The 18,143-nt window shown below is 41.1% G+C and overlaps 2 protein-coding genes across 6 annotated transcripts; one reads left to right on the plus strand and one right to left on the minus strand.

Annotated features, from left to right (window-relative positions):
• The first annotated feature begins 237 nt into the window (after window positions 1-237).
• On the plus strand, window positions 238-12,723 carry arhgef16 (Rho guanine nucleotide exchange factor (GEF) 16). Of its 2 annotated transcripts, none has more exons than XM_040047345.1 (15): window positions 238-503; window positions 1,161-1,775; window positions 2,308-2,359; window positions 3,093-3,250; window positions 3,570-3,626; window positions 6,101-6,261; window positions 8,005-8,157; window positions 8,238-8,367; window positions 8,988-9,062; window positions 9,178-9,270; window positions 9,442-9,593; window positions 10,362-10,547; window positions 10,892-10,962; window positions 11,634-11,735; window positions 11,880-12,723. In XM_040047345.1, exons 2-15 carry the CDS (start codon window positions 1,206-1,208, stop codon window positions 12,017-12,019), a joined length of 2,100 nt encoding a protein of 699 aa, XP_039903279.1. In that variant the 5' UTR covers window positions 238-503; window positions 1,161-1,205; the 3' UTR covers window positions 12,020-12,723. The 2 variants fall into 2 exon arrangements, with proteins under 2 accessions (XP_039903279.1, XP_039903278.1); XM_040047344.1 differs by lacking the exon at window positions 238-503 and adding an exon at window positions 546-1,051.
• A 182-nt stretch (window positions 12,724-12,905) lies between these two features.
• On the minus strand, window positions 12,906-17,612 carry ybx1 (Y box binding protein 1). 4 transcript variants are annotated; one of them, XM_040047352.1, is made up of 8 exons: window positions 17,356-17,612; window positions 15,502-15,565; window positions 15,155-15,188; window positions 14,961-15,050; window positions 14,496-14,837; window positions 14,080-14,165; window positions 13,457-13,743; window positions 12,906-13,067 (listed from the first exon to the last, which is right to left on the minus strand). In XM_040047352.1, the coding sequence occupies exons 1-7, from the start codon at window positions 17,462-17,464 to the stop codon at window positions 13,503-13,505; spliced, it is 966 nt and encodes a 321-aa protein (XP_039903286.1). In that variant the 5' UTR covers window positions 17,465-17,612; the 3' UTR covers window positions 12,906-13,067; window positions 13,457-13,502. The 4 variants fall into 4 exon arrangements, with proteins under 4 accessions (XP_039903286.1, XP_039903285.1, XP_039903288.1 ...); XM_040047351.1 differs by having other exon boundaries at window positions 14,068-14,165; XM_040047354.1 differs by having other exon boundaries at window positions 14,559-14,837; window positions 17,356-17,611.
• Window positions 17,613-18,143: the final 531 nt, after the last annotated feature.

Genomic DNA, 18,143 nt, shown 5'->3' on the forward strand with positions numbered 1-18,143 from the left:
TTGTCTTTATGTATGCGCAAACGGATTTCAGCTACTCAAATGTCAAAATTCTACTTGATGCTCTATAATAATGTATATATATATATATTTTTTTTTTTTCAAAGTCAAGGTTTGTATGACCGAGACGAGACTGGTAAATAGGATAATCCAGCATCACAGGGGCAGGTGTTAAATATGAATGGCTAAATATAAGGCTGCTTATCCGTGAGAAGCTGTCTCGCGAGCTGTGTCCTGCTTTCATCGAAACGGTCGCTTATTAATGATTGATTGACGCTCACCTGTAGTGACGTAAAGGGTTCGCTTTAACGGGCGCCTGCAAACACAGGAGGAAGTGGGCGAGTAAAGACGGAGAATGTGACAGAAAGCGGCGGAGGAGTACAGCTGCAGCTCAATAAAAGCTGCACTCTTTCTGCGCGTCGGACAGCAGCTCCGGAAGCACCGGCGGACTGACCCGTGCTGTCAGCGAGTAAACGAGGCTGCTGTCAGAAGTTCTGCTCACTCAGGTAGGGCAGTTTGTTGGACCTCTCCCAGTCTCGGTGTTGCTTGCATTGCGTGTCATCTCGCTGTTTTGAACTGTGGGAATGTGAGGAAGACATTTTTTCCCTCTCCCACCCTAATCCGTCTTACAGGCAGCGAAGTTATTGGAAATCAATTTGCGAGTAAGGCGAAATGCACGGAAAAAACCCAAAACACTTAAAGTGGATTTACAGCAGCGGGATTTTATATTTGAAACCCACATGCAAAGCTGATTTCTTACTGGCTGGTAGGAATGCCACTTAAAGACTTTCGCCGGGCTTATTTATAATAGAGATGTGTTTATAAGAAGTACGCATGTATTAAAACGGGCTTATGGGTCTGCGCTGGACTGTTCACAGAACAGGACAGGAGTAGCCAGCTTATTAAAAAGTTTCTTTTCTTGTGGTTACTGCGGCGTACAGATTTACAGTCCAGCGTAGGAGTAAGTGGTGACTCATGGGTTAAGTCTCTTCATATGAGTTTGAAGGGTATCAAAACTCTGAGTGCTTGTCTGAGAGCGGAACTGGATCACAAGGTGGGTCACTGGAGATTATTTAGGGCCAGACTTTTGCCTTGTTTCTGTTTAAGGTCCTGCTTTATACATTATAACTCCTTTCAATTCTGTACTTTGTCCATTGTTGTAGTTGCTGAAGAGCCCAGACCAGCCAACATTAGGACAGGAGGACGCCATGTCTCAGAGCCAGTCAGAGGACTGCCAGGTCCCTCAGATCGTGGAAAGTCAGTTCGCCACAGAACTCCATATATACGAGTCGGGTGATGAGTGCCCTTCGCCAGGCTCTGCAACACCCGAGCCTGAAGCATCCACACCCAAGGAGCAAGCGGAGGATGTGGATGATGATAAAGTGGACAGGCTTGCGGTGCCTCAGCAGGTGGTTCTGAGCACAACAAGTCCTGCTGCGCTGAAGGTTGGCAAGGAGCAAATGATCCCCAAGAAGTTAGCAGTGTCCAGCCGGCCTAAAAACCGACACCACACCACCGTGGTGACATTCCCAGTAGGACTGGAGAACTCCAGCAGTGCGAACCAAAGCCGTCGCTCGGATGTGTCCTGGGACGATTACGACAGTGATGGAGAAGGTTTTGGTATTAGGAGGAACCGCAGGAACCAGTCATACAGAGCGGCAATAATTAGCTTGAATTTTGAAACCTTGGCGACAGAACAAGCAACTGCAACCGAACTGAAACCTGTTAGAGAGGGCAGAGCACCCAGTCCTGCCCCAATTCGCACCCATGGACGTAAGGTACATAAGTTGAGGCCAGGGGGTCTAAGGATAGTGCTCTACTCTGCCCATCTGCCACAAATATATTGCAAATTAGATGAGAACTTGTATGCATGTCACAGTTTGATATTAGCTTATGAATTGCTTAGAAAAACAGGCATCCGAGCTAGTCCTTCTAATTAATCATACTTTAACTTATCCAATTACTTGGAGCATGTGCAGCATCATTTTCTTTGTGTAGTTGTGACCTTTAAACACATACACTTCGACTGGGTCTGTCAAGCTCTTTCAGTCTGGTGTAGCTACCAAAGTTCTTAAATAAGCAGAGCTGATACAGTCTTGTCCTTTTAATAGGTGACAGGGGGAATACCCAATAGTGTCAGCAACATTCAACTTTAGTAATAAAGATGATGGTGTTTTTCCACAATCGACTAGACTAGTGTTCAGGAAGTTTGTTAAAGGCAGAATGAGGAAAGAAAGGAAAAAATATCAGCATCAGTGACACACATTTATTCCACAGTAACTTCAGGCTGCACTGCTGTTTTGTCTCTAGGGAACCCTGGGGAGAAAGAGGAACCAGAGACAACGTGGATCATTCAAAGATGGTATGTCCACCCGTGCGCCGCGTTGTCTGCGTCTCTTAATTGGGTTAAAGGGCTACAAATACTCAGAAAATACCAATTAAATTTGACATTTTGAAACTAGATTGCAAATTAATCGTATGCTCAGTCATGAAAACCTCATGCAGAGAAAGCTATAATTTCCATGCCATAGCTTGGAAAGGAGGGGACCGAAACGGAAATCGTTCTCCCTGAACACTCCTGGCATGTTAACTACTTGCTGGGCCTTGAAGGTTGTCCCGAACCGTCAGGCACTGCGACGTCTCCTTTTTGAGATGTGATTTTTAAAGTCATCTCTCAGATCTAGTTGTGTGGAATTGAGAAGAAAACTCAGTTTATAAAACTGATACTGAAGCAGCTGATTGAGAACTGCCTAAACAACACTTCTGTTTGCTTGTTTGCTTCTTTTTAAGTCCTCGAGGATCATTCGATGTTTAACCTGCTCTTTGATCTTTAACCTGCACATTTAACACACTCTCTGTCTACCGGCTGTCCACCTAACTGATACATTCTCACCTCCCTCGTTTTCATTCTCAAATAATCCATCTTAATATGGTGTCACAATCCAGCTTTGGCATTTTTGTGGCATTTGTGAGTGAAAAACAGCAAAATCCACACGTAAGCTGATCATGATAGTAGATACTTTTAGAACTGTGCATTTAGGACTCTATGACTATAAAATTTTCTGAGTTCAATTTGATGTTGATGTTGTCCTCAGCTACACCACGCCTCTACCAGGAAATCCGTGAGCGGGGGCTGCAGTCCACCAACCAAGATGAGTCCCTTGATGAGTCTGTGGTGGCAGAGCCTGCTGCAAATGATCAGGGCATTGTGATAAAGAGCTACCGACCAACCCAGCTCACCTGGAGCCAGCTGGTACATGTCCAAATGCAATGAGGGAATCAAGTATAGGCTAAGAGCAGTCTATAATAATCTTCAGTTATCAATAAAGCAGCGTGCTGGTATAGAAATCATTTTCAGTCCTCACTTCCTTCAGCAGAGAGCACTGTCTGCCTTCTGGGGTTTTTTATCCCATTGGGGTTTTTTTTTTTTTCAAATCAATTTGAATTAAAGTTATCTGATATAAACGCTTACTCTTACTGTACAGAATATGTTTTATATAACGGTCTCAAAAAAATTATTCACAGAAATATTAGTTTCAAACTATTGATTTTTTTTTATATCACTTTTAAAGGTGAAGGACACCGGTATTTTGGACTCGGTCACACCTCAGGAGCGAAAGCGACAGGAGGTAAGTGTGTGCATGCTTACATAGCTGCTTACTATATCAGGTTGGCCTGGTAAGGTTAACTTTACTGTGTAACAAATCTCAGATTAAGTTGTCAACAAGAGAGGACACAGAGGAAGGTGACAGATTATGGTCATGGTTAAGGACCAGAAGAAATGTAAAAATTGTATGAGTAGGTTTATTCGTTTAATATGGCACGCACTGGGTAGGTGCATATTGTCTTGTTGAAGGTATCTGGTTCATGTAATGAAATCTCTTTAGCAATGAATAAAATGTGCACTGCAGGCTGTGGAACTGAGTAGTTTGTGGTAAAGATTAATGAACTAATTTGGTCAATCATCATTAGCTTAAATTTAAGATGATGCTGCTCCTTAGGATCACTTCACAAACTCAGTCTTTGTAGTAGGGGTATGGGTGAAAGACAGCCACGATATGAGCTGATGGTGGATGGTGCAGTTGGATGAATCCAGAGAGACCAGTAAACCTCTGTGTCACAGCAGTACAGATCAGGTGATCACAAAGCCTGGCCATGAAGAAAACAAGTCCACGATGATTACAATACAAACCAATTTGGTTATTTTCATGTGAGTCATTACTCTCCACGACGCTGCAACACTGGATTTACCGGTTCCCTCATCTTCCAAGTACTACTGACCCCTTTTCTGAGAGGGATTGTGGTGTGCTTCAGCATGCTACAGAAAACCGCACACCACTAAAACTCCGTGGATAAACCATAAATGCAACCATAAAACATTTGACAAGTTCAAAGCATTTCACCCAAAATGTTTACATTAAGAATGATAACTTTTTTCGCTATATAAAATGTTTTAGGAATATTCTTGATGACAGAATGTGGGGGGGGGAACTATGATATGATGATATGCTGCTTCCATTCACTCAGATAAAGAGAAAAGCTGCCACAGCCTGTGGTTTCAATAAAAACTGATACCAGAATAAGAAACCCCCACACATGCAGTGACTATTAATAGTTTTTTTTTTTTTTTTTTATACTGGATTGCAGTTTATTAATGCAATAATTATTATCATATTTTATAGTTTAGTAGAATTGGGGACATACAGGAAATTGTTTTTGGTTTTTTGTTTTGTTTTTTAAAAAAAGGTGATTAAATGGATTCAAGCACAACATGATTACTGAAGGTTTCGTAAGAAAACTCTGATTTAGCCCAATAGTTTACACAGAGTTTTTGTTTAGGGGGAAAAAGTTCATCCTGAATTAATTTCCTGAATGGAAACCTGTTCTCAGAGAATTTGTCTAAAGGCTCTCTAAGCAGGTTAGGATCCCGCTAAGGTGGGTTCCGGTGAAGTTAATGTAACAACAAATCCAGTTATATTTCATTCCAGAAACTTCTGAAAAGCCAACAAACATCACAAACTGATACTATCTGTGCAGTGTAACACTATCCCAGGGGGGATTTTTTTCCCTCACCAGCCGTCTGAGATGTCAGCTGTTGTGTCAATAGCAAAGGTCCACCCTGTATGCACTACAGTCCCTGAATAAAGCCACACCCTGTGAATGTAATCATTCTCTGGCTACACAGGTGCTTATCATGCTCCTTTGTACTTTTGGTCAACTCATAGGTCTACTTTAAATGGTGAACCAGTTTCCTGCAGTCGTTCAAATCATGTTTTAGGAACTATGAAAGCATTTTATTGAAGTTCAGGATTGCTGAGGTTAATAAAAAATGCTGCACTCCTTGTGGATAGACTGTAGTGTAATGAAGATTTGAGATTCTTGCAACAGAGATCTTTACTCAGTCCAGCACGCAGTGTTACTTATTGACATTTCAAGCTTCAAGTCAGAACTTGTTAGATTTAGCTCAGCTCATGCCCTTTGGTCATTCCTGGAAGGTGTGTCGTTCCAACCTCTTCGTTCCTCCAAGGTTCTAACCACAACACTAGTGGTAAACTAAGATAATGTAAAACATAGTGTTTATTCTGTTATACAGCTGAAAACACACTGCTACTAATCAAGCAGTGGTGAAGTGTCTGCTGGTTTTGCATTCATTACACTTCAGTGTTCTGTGAATTTTAAGATGAATATCTGCAATACTAAAACTGCATTTAGGCATTGCTCCCTTTGAACTGCCTTTTTTTTTTTTTTTTTTTTTTTTGAAAACCACAGCAGCCTTGATAAACCAGAATGCACAGCAGCAAACGCTCATGTTTTATAATGTTGTCACATGCTGCACACTGGGTTTTCTGGCTGGTTGTAATGTAGTGATAAAATTAACAAAGCAGAATGCCGTAAGAAGATGCTATCTCTCTGAAAGGAAGGAGCAAAAACCTATCTCTCTGAAGGAATTCTGGGATATGTAGGAACTCACTACATCACACACATGAAATAAGGAACACGGTGAATTAAAGTGAAAGAACTTGACAGCAGCAAGTACATGTTGCAGAGTGAATGGCTCATTCCGATTTACTTGGTTGTGTAACTTGTTGTCTTCACTTGATAGGCCATTTTTGAGATCATCACCTCAGAGCATTCATACCTGCACAGCCTGGGTATCCTAGTACGCAACTTCAAGGAAAGCGAAACACTGAGGAAGACAATGACGGCCACAGAGCACCACCACCTCTTCTCCAATATTGCCGTCATCCGTGACGTTAGTCAAAGGTCAGCGCATGACTCTTAAGGATCTCATAGTCATCATTACTGTATTTTGCTAATTTCAAAAAGACCTTCATTTTTATTTTATTTTTTTCTGGGGAAAGCAGTGATGTCGAATTCATCTGAAACATATTACTTGTAAGGAAAAAGGTTGATTCAGGTAGAGCATTTGCCATTAGCATTTCTGTAGTGTCCTGTAGGCCCCATAAACATGTTAAAACTTGCTAGTCAAACTGGTTCTGCTGCCTATCTGCTCAGAGTGGTATTCCCAGGCTTTATAATGATAATGTGTTTGAAACCAGCCTGTGTGTAATGCAAGCAACTTTATTAACAAAGAGAAATGCCCTTTCATCTTTGAGCCTCTTCTTCTGTTTCCAAGTAAAACTGTGTGTGTGTGTGTGTGTGTGTGTGTGTGTGTGTGTGTGTGTGTGTGTGTCCCCTGTAGTTGGTTTGTTGGCTGGGCGGTTTCCAGGTTTCATTTTCTTTTTTGTTTGTTTAAAATGCACTTTTCAAGAGCGGGGCTAAAAGTCATTTTTCATGTTGATGTTTGTTATTTATCTGTTCGAAACCGGTGAGGCAAAGGTCAAAAGATGTTTCTTCCTGTTACTAAAGTTGCTTAACATTGCCACAAACTATTTCTGTGATCAGTGATAGAAGTTATATCCCAAATACTTTGATGTAACTTAAAGGTCATTTTTGATTTTAGATTGTGGTGTGAAAGTCATAGATTTTTTTTTTTTTTTTTAAACTAATATACAGTTCTGTGCAAAAGTCTTGAGCCACTTCTTTGTTATTTTGTTAGAAAAGTTAGGCGTTTGTGCAGTTCTTTCCTGAAACATGTGCGCACATGGAAATACATTATACACGGCAAAAACCGTTTGTACTTTAATGTGCTAGAAAGGAAAGCTTGAGTATGGCCACCTTAGTTTTTCAACATAACCTGAACTCTCTTCTTCTCATTTCTTTAAGTAGTGTTCAAGAATATGTTGGCTGCCTTTTGCTCCGTTCTCTGTCAAAATGATCCCACACTCAATCTGTCCAATCCAAGACCGTGTTTCATTGTGGCTTTGTCTGTCTAGATGTGCTTTTACTCCACTGGTAGTGTGTTTGAGATCATTGTCATGCTGAAAAATGAAGTTGTTGCTGATCAGATGCTTTCCAAATAGTATTGCATGGTGGATCAAAATCTGATGGCATTCTTTTGTGTTCATAATTCCATCAAGCTAATAGCTTGACAATCACAGCTAATCTAATTTTTCCCTAATTGCACTGTTGGGGAAATTTTTTTTTTTCTCTGTCAAACAGTGTCCTCACAGTATTTTTCATTGCTTCAACTAAAGAAATGGTAACAACTGGGTTTTAGTTTGTGTTTTTGCAACAGGCTCCTAGTAACAAAGTGCCCAATCAGTTTAAAATGGGTTCTTTGCTAAGTAGTCTGTTATGTGTGGATAAAACACTGGTACTACCCTTGAATTAGGTGATTTTTTTTTTTTTTGTGCTTGAATAAATCATTGGTCAGTGTGGGGGGGGGTGCATTAACTATTTAACTACTTCTCAAAATTTCAAAGAAGTTTGGTTCATTGGAGTCAGAGAAATATTTCATCTGTGCATTGATTGATTTGTATTACACATCAGAAATGTAAACTGTTCAGTGGTCACAGTCAGTTCAGCCTGAACACCCTCTGTATATGTCCTACAGAGGTGGGAGAAATAACATATCTTTTAAATTGTTACTGAACTCTCCCTCAGGTTTTTTGAGGACCTTGAACAACGTCACTCTGACAACCCAGTGATCATGGACATTAGCGACATCGTTCAGACCCACGCTGCTAACCACTTTGAGCCGTACATTAGCTACTGCTCCAACGAGATCTTTCAGCAGAGGACCCTGCAGAAGTTATTGTGAGTAGAAGAACAAGCTATTGAGTTTCTCCGGTAACATGGCTAAATGAGCTGAACATGTGTCTTTCTGCATCTCTTAGGTCAAGTAACAGTGCGTTCAAGGAGACCCTGAAGAAAATCGAAATGAACAGTGAATGCAGAGGTCTCCCCATGCTCTCCTTTCTCATCCTTCCCATGCAGCGAGTAACCAGACTGCCACTACTGCTGGATGTCAGTTTAAGCTTTGCTTTACTATATGAGTAAAAGTTCTTTTTCTTTCTTTTTTCTTTTTGTTTTAGAGTGGAACATACAAAGCAACTTAAAAGGGACATTTAAAAAAAATATGGGTTCATGGTCAGCAGGTTCTGTGTGTATTTTCTCTTTTAGTGAATCAGAATCATACATTCATTAGAGCCCGACTGACACAGGATTTGGTAGAAATCCAATACATCAGCCGATTTTTTTTTTCTTTCAGACACATGAAACATAATCAGAAGCCTGACAATGCAGTTTAAAAATAATCCTGGTTTACTATTTCAACAAGTTGTGGATTACTTGTTTATGCTCTGCCCTTCTCTGCTCAGATCAGCTGATTGTTTTTGTAGTGTTGCAAGATAGTCGCAGAGTGCCCTCTGGTGGACAAACGTTTTTGAAGGGTGTTTCTACAAAGTCTTTGTGTCTATCCATCCATTTTCTTTAACATTTTTTTTATTTAAATTATTGACTATATTATTATTGAATTATAAATGCTGATACTAGTATATCAGCCCTGCCAGTATATCAGTCGGGCTCTTATGTACTAAGTGTTAACTAATACACAAGAGAGTAACTGGTATTTGTTTGCTCCTCAGACAATCAGCCAGAAAACTACACAAGGAACAGCGCAGTACTTTGCTGCTATCTGGGCATTGCACTACATCAATAAGGTACTGAGCACACCTCAGCTAGGATGCATGTAAAGCACTCTGCAGCTTCACAGTTATCATCTGAGAGCAGACTGGGACATTTACGCTGCTATTGTTAAAATTATTATGCCAACAGCTGGTCACTAGCTGCAATGATGGAGCTAGACGGATGGAGCGAACTGAGCAGATGTACACCATCGAGAAACAAATGGATTTTGGTAAAATCAAGGTGTGCTTCCACACAGTCAAGAAAGAATACACTGATACATACATATGGTTACATTGATTAGTAAAATATCATAAATGATTGTAGTAATAAATAACAATGTCATTTAAAAATTCATATAAAACCTGAGTCCACTTTGCTAACCTGGAATGATAAATCTGTTGATGCTGACAGGCATTCCCACTGGTGTCATCATCGCGGTGGCTGAAGAAGCGCGGTGAGTTGCGCCTCTCACTTGAAGAGTTCAGCATATGGAAGGCTTTCAGCACCAGAAGCTACTACCTGTTTGTCTTCAGCGATGTACTGATTGTCACCAAGAAGAAGAGGTGAGTGGGAGTGGAGTGCCAACAATCGTATTCACCTAAAATACTATTATCTGGATACAGTGGGAAATTTTGAAGCTGAGTATGAAGATGACTGTCAGAGTTAGTTTAAGGCTTTCCCTGTGTAATGATTGAGTTTTTTCATTGATTTTGATGACAAATATTCAAATGATGTATCTTAAGATGATTCCTGGTGGACCATAAGTAGTGGACACCTAAAAGATTAATGGTAGAGTACAGTAGAACCTGCCTGGACATCTGCTAAAGCGGGCAAGAGAAGAGAACACTTAAACCCACAAACAGTTTAATTCACTTGCTTGCTATTTCCTTGTGACTGTAGTGGATACTAAGTAGATCCAGCTGCTGACAGAATATGAGAAACAGAAGAGAGGAGGGAAAGGGACAGAGCAAGGAGAGAGTATGGATGTGGTGCTTGCATACTTGAGATTCTTCGATCCTGCATTCAGCGTGTCAGCTCGACTGACTACAGCTTTCTGTTTTGAGTTAGGGAGAAAGCAAACAATGTCAGCTCAGAGGAACAACACTGGAGTCATTTAGACACATTTTTAAGTCAAGTGATAGTATCTAGGAGAGACCATTATCAATCAAGTGATGGAGTTTTAGCTGCTTGGGATCTAGGTACATTGACACATGCATAAACTAGGTTTCACAGCAAGTTTGGCAAGACAACACAATAAGCTTAAAACTGCCATGTGATGGACTTTCTTTTTTGTTTTTTGTTTGTTTGTTTTCTCCCAATTGTCTGTCCAGTGAGGAGAGTTTTGTGGTGTTGGATTACGCTACTTTAGAGAATATTGAGGTGGAGATGGGTGAGGATGGAGAGAAAAGGGCGCCTACGTCTCCCAAGAACAACTCCAGCTACCTTTCTTTTAGACTACTGATGAGCAAGAACAGTGAAGGGAGAGCAGAGCAAATCTCCCTACTGGCTGAGTCCAGGTACTGTGACTTTCAGACTCCTCTTAAGCTCAGCTATATATATCTCAAAGAAAAGTTTACTTACCCAGAGGTCTAACAACTTCTAATGCTTTATATCACAATGTGATTCTAAAATATTGCTTTCTTTCAATACTGATAGTAGTTCTTTATTCAAAATCACATTTACATTTACCACCTCGAAGACCACATCTAATAGTTTGTGTCTGGCGCTCTCTACTGCCATGAATCTTAATGGCAGCCTAAGATCCTCCCATGTTATGAATTTCACTGTAGAAAACACTGGTTTGTAGTCTTATTTTTTATTTTTTTTAATTGTGCTTTATTTTTTATTTTCTATCACCAAGGGTGGACCGGGAACGATGGATAGTTGCTCTTACAGAACACAAGGAGACAGCTTGCTCCAATAATACTGATGGTAAGCTTGTATTATTATAAAGAATAATACGTTTAATCACAGTGTTTGTTTTCCTGAGATGTTATTCATTTGTTATGAACTCCCTCAGCACAGTGCAGCACAGAAAACAGATGATTTGCATTCAGTTTTGCCGTCTTATTTGTTTACACAGCTGCAGGGTTTATTTCTTCTTCGGTTGAGCTTGTTAGATTTCCTTTGATCCATAAAGAACTTGTAAGAAAAGCTTCCAATAATTCAAACTTCCTACCATTTAGACTCAAAAGCATCAAATAGTAAAAGTATTTTGTTTTTTCTGTCGACACAGATGTAGCCGAATCATTCAAAGATTACCTGGCCTGGCGTGACTAATGTCTTTGTTGCTATAAGATCAGAATAGATACAGACATTAAAATGGTATTTTAAAAATGAAAAGTTCCAGAAGAACCAGTCCGTTTACCATACAGACAGCAAAACTATTAGAGGTGGGGTTGCAGCTTGTGTAGTTTAATAGCAAGCATAGCTGTTGACATTTGGTTTTGTTATCAAAGGGTGTGCCACTCCAAAGAAGTTATGGTATGTACTTTGGTGTAATTTTACACCCTGTTGGATATAAGTTAGCTTCCTACTCCTTTGTAGGACAGTAAGATGTTCAACATACAGTTTTATAAACTTCACCGCCTTGTGCTTTTCAGGTCTGCCACAGTATGAGGCCACCAAATCCTACATGCCAAAGGAGCCAGATGAACTGGGCCTGAAAGAGGCCGAGCTTGTCATTGTCCTACAAAAACAAGAGGGTGAGACCTTAACTTCTTTCCAATCTGTAATACAATGCAAATTTCACACCATCAAACACAAGAGTGTCGCTGTTCTTTTGGTTAAAAGCGCAAAATAAAATGTAAGGTGCTTTAAAGTTGACCTTAACAGCGATCTTCTCCTAGGATGGTGCTATGGGGAGAGAATGCGAGATGGAGTGAGGGGCTGGTTTCCTGATAGCTGTGCCACAGAGATCACCAACCCTGACGCCATGGAGAGCAACGTACAGCGTATGAAGCGTTTGCGCAAAGAGACCAACGTCTGAGACATTGTACTACTGATGAATCGTACTAAACAAACTATCAATTATAGTAGATGTGGTCCAGCAGTCCATTACCGACTGAAAAACATTGACTGGGCACAGAGAAAACCATAACCAATCATTAATGCTATTCTCTGGTCTCAGATGCGATGATTCAGGTTCCTATTTCTACCTTGTGCCTTCCATTTTTCTCTCTACCATCAGGCTATCAAAACACATTATTTGAAACTGTGTCGATCTCTTTCAGGAACAATTGAACAGTAAGGATTTTTGTCCACCTGTACGAATGTGCAGCATAAAGACTTCCTGGCCAAGTGTACATTTTAGTCACCTTGTACAGCTCACTCCAGCCATTTTCTGTTTAGCTGGTTTTTAAGCTGCATTTTAATTTACTTGCTGCAGTAAAATGATCTTTAGATGTAGAACACATTTGTGGATAAATACTGGTACTACACTGTCAATGTCTACAATGTTTTAAAGGGTTTTATTACTGTGCTGTGAAAAAGTGACCAAAGTTCTGATTAAACATTTACCACTGTAAATATAGTTGATGATAACCACACCATTGCTTAAGTCCCTCATCTTTATATGAAATGGGGAATAAAAACAAAACCTTAAACTGTGTCCTCTGTAAATGAAAGACTGTCTTTTTCCATATCCTGTATACTTGAAATAAAAAAAAAAAAAAAAACAGCCACACAAACATTTTTCCTGGGTTCTGGACTTTTATTTGAGCTTGCATTTTGTTAAAATGTTTGAATACATAAAAAGTTATTTAAAAATGTCAAACTGACCAGATATCAAATTCCATTTTATCTTTAAAAACCATTTGGTGTAAAAACTTAGGACAGATTTAGAAAAACATTTGCTGTTTCCCCAAAACTTTTTGTAGCTGTCACATAAAAATAATGGAAAAAAAACAAGTCTGCATAGATTCTGCAGGCCATCGGTGGTAATCTGGTCAAATGCATGGTGCAAGCTTGTGACGATCGTCAAGTCAAATCTTTATTGCTCAGATCTTATTTGATGTTTCTTCTTGTTGACAAAAAAACTGTAAAAGAAGAAAATTAGCAATTAGTCCACTGTAAGTTTTTATTAAACATTCCCAGCCTTTTGGATTTAGACATTTTGCATGGTGTATAATGAAATGCCTAAAAATGTGCATCACCAGAGACACTATTCAGAGATGCTGTTCAGACAAAAGACAAAAGTGAGACAAAAGTGAGAGCTCAGTGGTGCCAGACTGTTTGCTTAATCAAATCCACTAGATTACCTCAGGCTTTTGGACTGTCCACTACAGAGCCAAAAAGTGTATAGGACAAGCTATTCAGCTTTACACTGCTGTAATGCTGCCTAGTTATTTTGCTTTCAGTCCCAGATGCTGAATCTAATGAACACATGTAAAATCCGACATTATGAATATGGTCAAAGCAGACTCACCCGGACGATGGTAAAAGATGGTAGGTGCCGGTGGGCAGGTTATTTCCTACTCAGCCCCACCCTGCTGGGCCTCGGGAGCGGACGTTTTCTCTGCCGATGTGTCACCTCCTGTCTTGGCCTCCTTGTTTTCCTGGCCAGGTTTGCCACCAGTCTGTTGGCGTCTGCGGCGGTAATTGAAGTTGCGGCGGTAGCGGCGCTGGCGGGGCTGCTGATTCTGACCACCTTCACCGCCCTGATTCTCCTTGTCCTCCTCAACGTCCCGCACCGGTCTGGGACGGGGTGGACCCCTAAAGTTAACAAACAAAAAGGAAGAAGCTATAAGCAAACAATAAGGGCACCAACTACAAGGCAGAAATACCATGCAGAAAAATACATCAACTAAAACAAGATGCAGGATTCAAGTGACTAACAAATTGCAGCTTTTCAGCAGCAATTTGTGGATAGGCTGCAACAAAAGGAGAGCTTCTCTATCCAAACATGTGGAGATTACTACTAGTAAAAGAATCAAATAGAGAAATCTTAGTTGCTGGACACAAGACCAGGATGGAAACAGCCCAAATGTTTATTCGCCTATTGTTGCAGCCCTACATCAGTGAAGCCAACATGCAAACCTTGGTCTGAACCTTGGTCGGAAGCCTCTGTAGTAGTTCTGCCTCGCTGGTTTGTTGCCCTGGTCTTGACCTCCCTGGCTCTCGTCACCCTCACCTCCCTGAAAGCAAATGGATCAAACTGGTCAAACGCCTTCTGAACCATAGTTCAGTAGTGACATGCACCACTCTAATGAAACTAGCAAGCTTAAAGAGTTAATATTGAAATGATGAATGAGCATTACCAGGTAGTTCACCGTAACAATCATGGGACCCTATTAGAGTCAGTTTGTAAAATATTGGCAAGGCCCCCGATACACCAAGATTTATTGGTCACAACCACGTGAGGGTTAGGAGAGGGTTAAGAGCCGAGTATGACATAATCATATTACGGTCCCGACTTTAGGGACAACTGGGTGTCTGTTTCAGGATAGTAGCCTGTGACAGCATACCTCAGTCATCTCTCCGCGTGGTGCGTTGGTGTACGGGGGCCGGCGGCCGTATCGTCTACGTACAAAGTATGGTGGGTAGCGCCGTCTGCCAGGGTACGTGGGTCTGCGCTGCTGTTGCTGCGAGTCTCCTTCAGGGGCATTCTCTCCACCCTCTCTGCTTTTGTCACGTCCTCCGCTGCCTTGCTCACCCTCTCCATCACTCTGGTAGTTCTCTGGATAGTCTCCTCCACGGGGAGGGCCCCTCCTTCGGGGGTACCGCCTATAGCGGTTCCTGTCAGCAGCATACTTGCTTCCCTGGACTGCAACACCTCCTGGGCCGGTGACATTTGCAGCCTCTGCTCCCTGTGTCCGCAGTAAGATGGGTTTTTTTTTTTTAATTTTTTTAAACTAGAGAACATTCATGGGATGTTTTCTTTAGAAGCTGGCAGACTACAAAACCAAATTACTAACCAAAGAACAGCTTACCTTCTCTCCCTCGACTACATCAAACTCCACAGTTTCTCCATCTCCAACACTGCGAAGATATTTTCTCGGGTTGTTCTTTTTGATGGCTGTCTGAAATCATAATGGTTCACATTTGAAATGTTTCTAATCATCATAATCATCTGATTTTGGTTTAAATTGTGAAAAGAAAAAAAAAACAACATTGCAAAGCTTACCTGGTGTACAAAAACGTCCTCTTTTGTATCATTCCTATGAATTTAAAAAAAGAAAGAAAGAAGCAGAACACCATTAGAAGTATCCTACTGAGCCACAAAAAGCAGTGATGCCTCTGCAGACTACAACAAAGCGAATGAGTGTAAGGATTAACAGATGCATGCAACCAGAGTTTGGAGACGTGTAGATAATTCATCTGGGTAGCTTTGTAAGCAAATCATAGCCATAATAGGATTGGGAATGTTGTTTCACACACACACACACACACACACACACACACACACACACACACACACACACAGTTGTTATCAGGGTCTATGGAAAGAAGGGATGGGTGGAGTCAACTTACCTGTTGATAAACCCATATCCATTCCTGACGTTGAACCATTTGACTGTACCCAAGACTTTTGTTGCTGTAAAGAACACAAATTATGATATTACTGATCATTTTAGATGCATCTTGGTATTTAATAAGACTTCTAACAATGACAAAGTGTAAAATAAGAACAGACCATGAGAAAGTGACACATTTAATGTGTAAGTTAAATATAACTCCCAACTGTCATTCTTATTATAGATCCTGGCGCTTAGGAGTGTCTTGTGCCAGCTGCATTTGGTGTGAGGTAAGCACCATGAACGAGTACCACGAACGAGTACCGACTAGATTACTTCTCGGGTAAATTTCAAGACTGCCCCTATTTTTAATGTCCCCGTCTACTGTAATGCCACCCAAATCAAAGACTTCAATATCATCATAGCAGGCCGCTGTAGCTAAACACATTGACTTTTAACTACAGCAGACCTACTGCCCCATTTTAGACGCACTACTGAGCGTTCACACGTGGTAGAGTCGCGCCCGGATATGTTAGCGAGCCCAGCTGGCTTGTTAGCATAGCTATGTAGCTGAGATGGTCTGAACCATGTGCTTGGATTACTGCCAGCAGGCGGAAATGAACATAACACATCGGACAGCTTCTATTGTGACCAAATACTTAGGACGTTAAAAAAATTAAAATAAAAAAAATGCCACGGTTATACTGGTTTCAATTAACAACCAAGGAAATGGCGAAAGAAAGCAGCGGAATACACGGCGGACATTTTGGATGGCCTCTTTAGCCATGTAAATAGCTCAAGCTAGCTGGCTAGGCTAATATAGCTTCGCAAGCAAGCGAGCAACCGTCGGTCGATCACTAGGCCCCAATGAGACCTCATCAATTCCACCGAAAATAGTCGACCATTGACAGTTGTGCTATGGTGCTTTTCTGATCAAATCCAAATATAAATCGCTGCTAATTGTAACAGTGAAAAGTTTGAATATGGTTTCGACTGTTTTAGATTATTTTTTTTAATATTTCACCGGGGAGCAAGACTCGTGCGAACAAAGGATGGCAAGTCGCTAACGCTAGCTTGATTTCGATATAATTTGTAACCGGTTAAGCCATTTGATATCTCGGTGTTCCACAAATATGGCATTAAAGTTCACTTTAATACATCATTTCCCATTTCCTGCCTGCTTAAAAGGAGCACCGACGTTGGCATATACACACAGAATCTGATAACGGGAAAAAACCTTTTCGTTTACGTGACGGCCGACCGGTACCAGAGCATTCTATGGCGTAAGTTAGACGCGAGGAGGCCAATGAACATAAGGGATTAAAAGTCTAAAATACCTCATTTAAAAAAAAAATACTCACATGTCTTCTAAAATTATTTTAATATGAAGGCCTAAGTGTTAGCTATTAAAGAATGAATAAGCAGCGGTCTATAAAAACTATAAAAAGCTTGCGCTGTATAGCTTCCAACCGATACTTTAATTCTGTATCGCCAGCACGTAAACGTTTAGCGTTTTTTAGGCACCAAAAGAAAATTAATTTAACTTTAAGAATGCTTCTCGTTAGTAAAAGCCAATACACTGAACAGAACACAGCCCATGAAATAATAATTTTAGCCAAAGGGACCAAAAAATATACTGGGTCCCGTTGGCTAAAATAGAAATTTCTCTAATGTTAATGTAACAGTGTAATTTAACATGTGCTAACGTTGTGCGGCTCAACGGCCGTGTCTAACGAACGTTTTTTAGTTTACAGTATACTGAGCTGTGGATCGAGTTGACAACCTTACCAGCCACCACTTTTGCGCATTGCCCCTGTGCCATAAAACACGTTAGCTATCTAGTTAGCTTAACTAGCTCCAGCAGTCTTACCGATGACCTTCTTATCCCCCGCGGAAGCTGCGGCTGCCGGGCTGGATGGGCTCTCCGCATCGGCAGCAGGCTGCGGCGGTTGTTGCTGTGTCTCGGCCTCGCTGCTCATTGTTACTTGTTGGTAATGGCTTCAGCCGGCGGCGGCTCTTTGCTATAGTTCCCGGTGCTAGATGGTAACCTGGGCCGGCGGTGGTGGGGGCTACTGCCTTCGGGCTCTCTGCTTTCCTCTTTCCGCTCCCGTTGCCGATCGAACTGGGCAGAATGAGATGAGGTGCCGGAGAACGTTCCTACTCGGAGGTCCGCCCAACTGCCATTCTAATTGGTTGGAAAGTGTAACAGGAAACACTCGCTTTCCAATTAGCCTGAGCAACTGTCAATTTCGCTTCAGAAACGCGTTGGGTAAAATGATTGGGTAAAGGAAACCGTACCTGTCCATTCTCACCACCCCTTCATGATGTCAGAGCCAGACGAATCAGACCACATAACCGTGACAGTTTTGGAACAGTGTCTACTTGGTAAAATCATGTTCTGCTGACGGACCTGGAGCTAATATACATATAGTTTAAAATATAATTGTAGTTATCATTATGCAATACATAAAACTGCATGGAAATATTTCAAAAGACTTGGCCAAAATAGTAGGATTATCGTGTGTTAATCGCACACGGGGCAAAGGAAAGTCAACAGCTGAATATTCTGCTTAAGAGATCTAGAATCACGGGTCCATTAAGAAGAAAAACGATGCCTGAATGTTTAAACTATTTTCAGTTTCATTGTGCACGCTAGTT

This window comes from Simochromis diagramma, unplaced genomic scaffold (genome assembly GCF_900408965.1).
Source record: "Simochromis diagramma unplaced genomic scaffold, fSimDia1.1 OVJJ01000387.1, whole genome shotgun sequence".
In the NCBI taxonomy this organism is placed as follows: domain Eukaryota; kingdom Metazoa; phylum Chordata; class Actinopteri; order Cichliformes; family Cichlidae; genus Simochromis; species Simochromis diagramma.

Excerpts from the sequence above, each read along its gene's own strand:
- arhgef16 (XM_040047344.1), top strand. The coding sequence starts at position 992 with ATGAGTTTGAAGGGTATCAAAACTCTGAGTGCTTGTCTGAGAGCGGAA. Across the intron at positions 3,627-6,100 it reads AGGAGCGAAAGCGACAGGAG|GCCATTTTTGAGATCATCAC; the intron begins GTAAGTGTGTGC and ends TTCACTTGATAG. Across the intron at positions 6,262-8,004 it reads ATCCGTGACGTTAGTCAAAG|GTTTTTTGAGGACCTTGAAC; the intron begins GTCAGCGCATGA and ends ACTCTCCCTCAG.
- ybx1 (XM_040047351.1), bottom strand. The coding sequence starts at position 17,464 with ATGAGCAGCGAGGCCGAGACACAGCAACAACCGCCGCAGCCTGCTGCC. Across the intron at positions 15,566-17,355 it reads GGGGGATAAGAAGGTCATCG|CAACAAAAGTCTTGGGTACA; the intron begins GTAAGACTGCTG and ends TGTTCTTTACAG. Across the intron at positions 14,166-14,495 it reads CACGCGGAGAGATGACTGAG|GGAGGTGAGGGTGACGAGAG; the intron begins GTATGCTGTCAC and ends ATTTGCTTTCAG.